The 9,500-nt window shown below is 32.9% G+C and overlaps 1 protein-coding gene across 3 annotated transcripts; it reads right to left on the reverse strand.

Moving 5' to 3' along the window:
- Positions 1-4,176: 4,176 nt before the first annotated feature.
- LOC115714510 (uncharacterized) lies at positions 4,177-9,159 on the reverse strand. 3 transcript variants are annotated; one of them, XM_030643255.2, is made up of 13 exons: positions 8,769-9,155; positions 8,474-8,664; positions 8,157-8,331; positions 7,865-7,948; positions 7,299-7,540; positions 6,757-6,988; positions 6,458-6,622; positions 6,243-6,374; positions 6,005-6,118; positions 5,781-5,828; positions 5,488-5,566; positions 5,240-5,296; positions 4,177-4,632 (listed from the first exon to the last, which is right to left on the reverse strand). In XM_030643255.2, exons 2-13 carry the CDS (start codon positions 8,659-8,661, stop codon positions 4,574-4,576), a joined length of 1,575 nt encoding a protein of 524 aa, XP_030499115.1. In that variant the 5' UTR covers positions 8,662-8,664; positions 8,769-9,155; the 3' UTR covers positions 4,177-4,573. The 3 variants fall into 3 exon arrangements, with proteins under 3 accessions (XP_030499115.1, XP_030499100.1, XP_030499109.1); XM_030643240.2 differs by having other exon boundaries at positions 8,823-9,089; XM_030643249.2 differs by having other exon boundaries at positions 8,474-9,159.
- Between the last annotated feature and the right edge of the window lie 341 nt (positions 9,160-9,500).

A 9,500-nucleotide genomic window follows, 5' to 3' on the forward strand; every position in this document is an offset into this window, starting at 1 on the left:
TATGTCCTTTCCAGGACATTGGCAAAGTATGCTAGGATCGAATGTATGGAGTATACATCGGACTGGACTGATATTAAACTTGGGTAAGATATCATAAACTTACTGTTATATCTATCTAAGTCAATATCAGTTAGTTGATCTTAGGTCAATAGATCTTAATTATGATATGGTTAGATTCGATCTCAACTGTGTTATTGATGTTCTTAGAGTTGTTTGTTAAAGCTCAATCGGCCTAATACTTACATCTTGGGAACATGGTAGTGCAATTGAGTGGGAGCACTAATCATAGATACGGAATCTATAGCTTCTATAAGTATTTAGAAGTGAAACGATAATTTTCTTCAAGCTTGGCTTAATAGAGATAAATGATTGAGGCCTCATTTTAGTAATTATATTAGTTTACTGAAATATCATTTATAGGTAGCTAAGTGTTTTAAGGATAAAATACATTGAAGGGTAGAACAGTAAATTTGTCCATATTCGATGTAGATCGTCTATAGAAGATCTTTGACTATTTAGATTGAAACAATGGGCAATTCAAATCGCATCTATTTTTGGTAATAGTGCGTTATATGTAATTAAGAGTTCAATTCCGAATCTATAGTGGCGCAAGGAGGAATTAATAAGTTAGGAAATTTACTTGGTAAATTTCATATCTACTTATTGTAAGCTTGATTGCATAGGGCCATGGTCCCCACACTAGTTGAGATAATACAGCTTGTAGACTCAGTTAATTGGTTATAATTAATCTATTATAATTCTAAAATTAGACTATGTCTTATTTATGAATTTTCACTAAGCTAGGGCTTAATTGTGAAGAAAAGAGATTTTGGGGTTTATTTGTTAATTAAGAGACTTTGTAAGGTCTAATTAATAAATAAGTTAAATGTCAATTTTATTTGATAATTAATTATAATTATTAAATAAATAGTTTTGACATCTATAAGATTGAAATTGGAAAATATGGCATTATTGAAAGAAAAGATGAATTATGAAATAAAGTGACAAAATTGTAACTAGTGAGGCCCACATGTGTGGTCGGCCACTAAAGTGGATTTTAGCCATTTATTTTATCTTTTTTTAATCCATATAATCAAATCCTAAACCTTAGTTGAAATACTATAAAAGGAATAAGAGGGCTCTCATTCTCATCAAACTCGATAACCTTATTTTCATTCTTTGTTAGACAACTAGAAACTTGAGAGCCTCCTTCCTTAGTAATTTCGAATCCTCTCTTCTTGTTCTTCATTGATTTCATTCCTTTAGTGATAGAGTACCATGCCCACTCATAGCAAGTAAAGTACTCAATCATAGTGTGGAAGACTGTGGTTAACCCAACTAAAGGAGAGAAGATCCAGGTTCAGATCTTGATAATACTATGCGACAAAAATGAATCAAGGGCTAGAGATCTTAACGGAAGGATCATTATTATTTTGATGCCATTAATGTAAGGTTTACTAAACTTTATATATGTTTATTTCATCGTATTAAGAAATTCATATTTAGGGTGTTAAATTATAGTTAATAATCAAACATACATGTTAGTAAATCTAGATCCTGATAAATTATACGAAGAGAATACTCACCACTGTCATGCTTTCTACCACGTCATCCTTCTACTTTTCTTTTTCTATAAGGAAAATTTGACAATTCATGTTTAAAAATTGTTCAGGGTCTTTTAGTAATGCATAGAAATTTTATATTCTAAAATTAATTAAATCTCAAAATACCCGCCTCATACATTCCTCTTTCTCTCTGTCCTCTCTCCCTTTCTCTCTAACTCTCACCAAACCCAACCGATACCCACGACCATAGAACCAGACTGAATCAGAGCCAGACCAAACCCACAACCACCGCACCACCTTCGGTAAAACCCACTCCGAAGATGAAACATAGGACAAAATCGAGGAGGATATTGCGAAACCACAAAGAGAAATCGTGAAACCCAAAACCCCAAACTCTATGAGCTCAACCACCTTGAAACCCCCGAAATCCCTACCCATCGTTGGAGTTCTCAACTCACTTATTTTCTGCATTTTTTTTTTCTAATTTTTGACGATGTCGTGAAACATCGCTAAATATCGCAAAACATTGCAAAATCATGAAATATCGCTAAATGTCTCCAATTCACAACATCGCTAAACACATCGCTAAATATCGCAAAATCATACTCAAGTTTTCACGATAATTAGCGATGTTTAGTGATGTGCTGTGTATTTTTTAGTCTCACATCACAAATACATCGTTAATATCATCGCAAAATATCACTAAATATGCAAAACATCGCCAAATATCAGAAATCATCGCTAAACTTCATCCTTAACCTCAGATTTGTATTATCATTGCAAATACATCGCTAAATATAGCAAAATATTGTACAAAAATTGGTAAACTAGAAGAAAGAAACGTAAAAAATGAGAGAGTCTGTCAGAAAAGATGATGATGAGGGCTTGCGACTGGGTTTTAGGGTCTGTGTGTTTGACGGTAGGGGTTCTAGGTCGGGGTTAATGCCGGAGAGTGAGAGAGTTAGAGAGAATTTTTTTTTAAATGTAAGGGTATTTTTGGCAGAAAAAGATATTAAAAGTATATGTATACTATTTTTAATTGGGTAGTATATAAAACAACATATTTTACATTTAAACATATTAAGTTAAATTTCTTATAAAAGAGAAACTTAAAATATGGAAATTTAATCTTCTTTTATACATATATAAAAAAGTTCATAATAATGTAAACAATAAATGTCCATAAGCCCAAAAAATTATTTAAATATGCCATAAAAAAAATAAACATTAAAAAAATCTCATAATTCATGTAATTTCTACTATATATATTTAAAGTATATTTTACTAATAAATGTTTTTTTTTTTAATTGTAAATTTCATTTCAACTAGACCAATTCAGTCTCAATAATATCAGCAACATCAAAAGAGAGATTAGGTTCTGAAAAATACAATCAACATATACACGAGACGTTCTAACCATAAGGTGAACAAATCAATTAGTATCGTTTGATAAAACATAAAAAAAATATTATTAAAAGAAGATAAATGTTATTAGTCATGAAGCACAATCTTGTACTTCGTTGTGCCGTGTTATGTTTTATTTAGTTAATTTGTTTGTGTAAGTTGTTATATTAAAGGATTCATTGATTTTAGGAGTACTCGGATAAATTTTCTATTTTTACATAATTTTAATTTCTTTTATTAAAAGTAGAGTTTATTTTCATCTTTGATACATTTTTACCAATATTATTTGCACTGGGTATTTTTTTTTTTTTGTACCATATTATTCAGTTAAATATGGTAGCATTAATGGAGTTTCAAAATCATGGTACTGTTGAATTGGTACTCTTTACTCTTTATTCTATCGATTCTCATTGTTTAGTTTTGAAACCGATTTTTTTCAAAGAATTATACTTTTTATAATGAATTAGGATCTTTATTAAAATATATTGTTAGTTTGTTTTCTAATTTTTTGCAAGAATCCCTAATTCATGTTTAACTAAGCATGAATTAGATATGCTCCACTTAGTGAGGATAGTAAACTCGCTTGGACAAATACTTAATTTTAATTTTAACTGTAAATAAATACCTAAATTTAATTTTTAGCAATAATAATACTTAAATTATATTTCTTAAACTTCTGTAAGTCATTATCCATGTATTATTTTTTATTGATATATTTGAATTAATTTTTAAATAAAAAATAAAAATATAATGACTTAAAACCAATCAAAAATTTTCACTTGGGAATTTATTTAACACTAACAGTAAGTATTTATAGGAGTTCTCGAATTACAAGTTAGGTATTATTATCGCTGAAAATTAAATTTAAATATTTATCTGCAATCAGAAGTTAAACTTAAATATTTATGCCGCAAATTACTGATTTATTAAACTTATTGCTATCAATAAAGAGTTCATTGTCAAACTAAATAAATACACAGCAAAAGGAAACCTAGAGTTTGCAAAAACTTTCATTCGAAACAAAACATCCCTAAGATTTTGTTGAGAGAAATTTTACTCTCTCGGTAGAATAACCCTAAAAACATTTCCATTGAAAAACCATAACTAACTAGTACAACCTTACAGTCGTAGAGAAGCAAGTTGGAAATTAATGCAGTAAACTTACAAGGTTAAATTATAAAAAGGTGCACGACTACAAAGACAATAGTTTAACGAAAAACCTGCAATTTCCAACTCCTTTTTCCAAATGAGAAAAATCTAGGCAACAAAACTGCACAATTTGGTCCTGAGTTCATAGTTGGATATACAGAGAAAAACTTATGATGGTTCTTTGAGCAGATTATATGGAGATAGGGTCAGACACATAATAAAGGTTCAACCTGAACCTATTTTTATCACATTACGTTTATACTTGATCACATAATATAGTCTAAAAACAAAGAGACCCTTGTGTCAACTCCTTTTGCCAACTGACCTCTCTTCTTTTATTAATGTCTTCAGCCAGCAATCTTGTCGATCATCTTTTATATTCGTTTCTGTCTGAATATGTGCAACAAGAATAAAATAAAGAAATAAAATAGAATTACCTATTCCAACATAAAAGTTTACGTCTCCTGCTTTTGTTCACCCTCTGATATCTCTGTTTCTTGCAAGTTCATCTGACCTGTAACAGCATAACCCATAAAACAAAATTACATCCACGCTATTGCAAGCTTCTATTTAAAAACAGACTCTGTAGATGACAAACTGGGAAACTAAATAACAAATCTTTCATCAACTAGATCGAACCAAAATTCAAATTTCTCATAAATTAATCAACAACTTATGAAATAAATATCCCAATATCTAATGTTTATATTTATGTCTATGTGCTTGTACTTCGCTAATAATGCAAGCTGAAGATTTTGGTTTTCTAAAATGATGGTTATGTAAGTCTATGAGAAACTACTAAAATTATTCTTATGTTGTGATCTTCATCAGGTATTCTTAAATTTACTCTGACCAATCAATCAGTTATGAACATGAAAATTATCTCATTCTAATCTCATTTGAAATGAAGAGGGGAACTCAGAATTCTGTGAATTTGATCCTTATTTTAAATTAAACCAAACATCTTCATAAAATTGTTAATAATACTAGTCCCGGGTTTAAAATCAATTTCATGGCTGCCAATGTTGGGAATTTATTAGCCTGCTATGATCTCTTTGAAGATCATGGTTCATCTTAAGTAGAAGTAGGTACAATACAATATTAATGATGCTCAGCTGTACCTAACAAGGTTATCAGAGAAGGAGATTTTTTCGACCCATTTGATCTCATGTCTGTACCTGCAATTCACACCAGAATTATGAGTTCAATGTAATAATAGGCGAGATCCTGTCAGATTGGAACCATTTATGGTGATTTTACTTCTCTAATGATGCAGGCTTAAGGTTTTGATCTCATGTCTGTACTGATACGCTAATATAGAAAGCAATGCAACCAACGGACTTGTTAATTTTCAATTAAAAGAACGTACCTGAATTTTCAAGGGATTTCAGGACATCTGATTTTTTGAAAGTATATCCAATGAAATTGGTATCTTTGGATGTCAACATCTGCAACATCATACAAGACCACAAATTAACCAGAAGTTATCCTTATATGCCAACATCTACAAAATCGAGAAAGAACTTTATGCTCATTTTTGGTTCCAATTCAAACCATCCAAGCGTTAACCTCGGGATAGCGTAATATAAACAGAATAAACATATTCCCAGGCAAGATTCTGGCACAGAAACCCCATAACTAAAGAGACCACAATAAAATTACCTTTCGCCATGGTCCCACTGTTGGAATTGAGGATGGCTGACCCTCTACCTACAAAATCCATAGAGACAAAACAACTTCAACACTGTGGTTGTGATACTTGAGAGAGATTAGTTTGAGTGAAACAAAAATTGAGTTTGGGTTGGATGAAAAACAAGGAAGCACTTGCTGCTTTTTGCATAGCCCAATCACCCGAAAAATGTATGAAAAATGTTTGAGTTACTCACTTCAGGAAACTTCTCGAAATTCTGCGTGTCCAAGTCACCAACCACTGTAGGTTTAAATGCAGCTTCCATTTCGTATAGCTTGTCCCACTGAATGCATCTGAACCATGGATGGGCCTGGGAAAACATCAACCAAACTATACCAATTAGAAAATGTGAAAAATAACCTAGGACTGGATGATATGAAAATCTCATAATTGTTCTTTCCGAATAACAGATCTGTTTCACCAAATGCAGTTACCTTTAGTTCTTCCACTCCTCGGCTGCCCAGCCTTGTTTCAACATTGCATAATAAGTGACATATCAAATCTTTAGCCTCATTGGATATTTTTGGTTCATCAGGGAATTTCAGGCATGTTCTCCAATTGATGATCTAAAGAAGAAAAATAGATTAAAAAAAAAAAAGATATTGAAGGATGATTGTGATATAGCTAAAATCATATGACTATATAATACCTTGCGGCATGTGATCCTTGGATCATCGGAGCAAAAGGGGGGATAGCCAATAAGCATTTCGTACATAATTGCCCCAAGTGACCACCAATCACATTCGATTCCATACCCCTTCTTTAGCAGCACTTCAGGAGCCATATAGTCGAGAGTGCCAACAGTCGAATAAGCCTGCAGTGTATCACAATAGTCCAAACATGTATTTTTTTTGCATTACAACAAAATATTTTTATTTATCAAACTATCAAAATTATAAAAATTATAAAAAGTAAAACAAAAAATATAAACAAATCTTGAAGATATACCAATGCCCGGCGATTACGTTTCCACTGCAGTAGTTGTTCTTTGGGCATCATCCAAGGGGGTCTATCACAGGCAGCTTGTCCTTCATTTTCAGAATTGGTTTCCCCATTGGTTAAGTCCTCATTTTCCAATAGCAAAGTTGAATACTTATCATCAAGAGGTTTACACAAGCCAAAATCTGAGAGTTTCAAATGTCCATTTCTGTCCAGTATCAGGTTATCTGGCTTTATGTCCCTGTAATATTAGAAGAGTGAACATAGCATACTGTTTATAGTTGGGAACAACATATGAGCTGAAAAGACAAACAAAAAATTTAACCCCTCATGCTCTGACCATAATTTGAGTAATAATATTAGTTCTTACCTTTTCTTAATGAAGAACACGATCTAACACTCACGAGCAAAAAAAATTATGCTCTTAACTACCTGGTCTATGAATTACGGAGAATGTGCCTTGATTAAACTTTCAGGCTCCCGAGAGCATATAGACAAGTCAAAATACTTGGAATTAAAACATTAATAAAAAGAGCATGTGAAGGCCGTACCTATGAATATAATTGTGTTGATGAATCGAATGAATGGCTAGAACACTCTCTGCCATATAAAAGCGAGCAACATCTTCGGAAAGAACATCTTCTCTCATCAATAATGTCATAATGTCTCCACCAGGTAAATACTCCATAATAAGGTATAAGAAGTCGGAATCTTGAAATGAATAGAAAAGCTTAACAATGCACCGACTATCAACCTCAGCAAGCAAGTTCCTCTCGGACCGGACATGCTCAACCTAAATTATTGAAGGAAAATAAAGTTGGCAATCAGTGAATAATGTATCGCACGAAACCATGAATAGGTAGTTGATTGAAAAGGTCCCGATACAATGTTAATTTTGGATCGCCACATTTAAATAAAAGAAAAAAAAGGAGTAATTATGCACATAGAAACAAGATTTTCCATTTATATGACCAAACAAGATATAAAGTACAATTACTTTAACTGGTAAATGCTAATCAAGAAATTAGTACTTGAAACTTTTACGAAACACATTAAAATGTCTTCCCATTCATATCCAAATGTTATTTTATTAACAGATTTGATAATGATTTGTCACCTGGCCACGGCTAAGCATATCTGACTTCTTCAGTTTCTTCATGGCAAAAATCTCCCCTGTATCTTTAGCACGGCACAATCTCACCTACAACCATAAAGAACAATGAATAAATTAAATCTGCACAGGAATTTAATATAATTCTACACCAATTAACTCAAGTCACCAGTACAAACTTATTCCGCTACCAGAACCTCCAAACTAATCATTCAAATTTAAGACAAGAAATACTTAATGGACTTCACAAACTCAATACCATCCACATATTTTTGAGTACTTGTAAATTCTTCTATACCTCCCCAAATGCACCTTTGCCAATTACAGTCAACTGCTCGAAGTCATCGATTCCAATTTTCCGGCGTTGGAGTCTCATATATTCAGTCTCTCTACGCTCCAAATTCCTCAACATCTGTTCTTGTTCCTCAGTCGATATTTGAGACTCCTGCGCTTTTCTCTGAAGCGTTCGACGTCTGAAAAAGAAAAGCCCAAAATTATCAAAAAGTAAAGAAACCAATCTTGATTGAAGATTACCTCACTACACATCAACAATCTCAGCTAATTAATCATGTTCTATTCCCACAAAATTAGACTGAGAACAACAATATCCCATACCTCTCTTTGCGCTCCTGCAATCCCTGAAGATAATTCTTGTAGTGATTCTCTATAAACTGTTTGGCGGCGGCGGCTTTCTGCCTCGTCACAGGAGAAGAAACAGATACATCGGGACTGGAATCAAACCCGACCCTATCCGACCTCAAATTCAAAGCCCCCAATCTCACCGTTCCATCGCCGCCGTCCATTCTCTATCGATCAAGCACCAAAAATAAAGTAAGAATCAAAGAAGAATTTACAGAGAGATCCAATTGACTGAAGGAGAGATCCAGGAGCTATAGCTCTGGGAACATACACAGAGCCAGAGCAGGAGTCAGGATTGAGAAAAGGAAAAGAGTAGAAACCATACCAGAGTCCAGACTACAAAGTGGCAGTTCAATATAAATACATGTGTGGATCGTGAGTGTGTCTTATCTATGGTACAAATTGTCGTTTATTTAGAATTGAGAAAAGATATACGGTTTTCTTTTTGCTTTCTGAGGAATTGAGTGCGATCGACGCCATCGTTTTCCTCGCATGAACTGGAATCTTGGACGCAAATATTTATTTATTAATTAATTTTTTTTTACTCTGACAATTTAATTTAATTATTATTTTTAATAATTGTTTGTGTGTGTTGGCGATTTGCGGTGTGGTGTCGGCGGAGATCTATAGAAGGTAAGCTGGAAAGTGATGCATTGACTGCAAATATGGACCGATTTTTGCGTGAGATTTCATTTATGAATGCGGGGTCATAGAAAAAGAATGAGCTGACGTGTCCAATTTGTGATTGGTTACCTCAGGAGATGTAAAAGTCTCGTGCGAGCGTGTGCCATGGACTTAATTAATGCCCTATTCATGGAAATGGCAGCTTCGCCACCGAAGCTTGCCAATTTACACCCGACGAGATTCGATTATTTTACTAGTACTTCTTCACTATAATTAATTTGCTACGGCTTATACAAATTAATTTCTTAACTAAGTACTATTATATTATATTTAGAGTAATAAATCTCCCTATATTTTACATATTATCACCATTAGAAAA

This window comes from Cannabis sativa, chromosome X (genome assembly GCF_029168945.1).
Source record: "Cannabis sativa cultivar Pink pepper isolate KNU-18-1 chromosome X, ASM2916894v1, whole genome shotgun sequence".
In the NCBI taxonomy this organism is placed as follows: domain Eukaryota; kingdom Viridiplantae; phylum Streptophyta; class Magnoliopsida; order Rosales; family Cannabaceae; genus Cannabis; species Cannabis sativa.

Coding starts and splice junctions, on each gene's coding strand:
- LOC115714510 (XM_030643249.2), bottom strand. CDS start 8,661: ATGGACGGCGGCGATGGAACGGTGAGATTGGGGGCTTTGAATTTGAGG. Junction 6,989..7,298: donor CAACACAATTATATTCATAG/GTACGGCCTTCA, acceptor CTAATATTACAG/GGACATAAAGCCAGATAACC. Junction 6,623..6,756: donor AACGTAATCGCCGGGCATTG/GTATATCTTCAA, acceptor GATACACTGCAG/GCTTATTCGACTGTTGGCAC.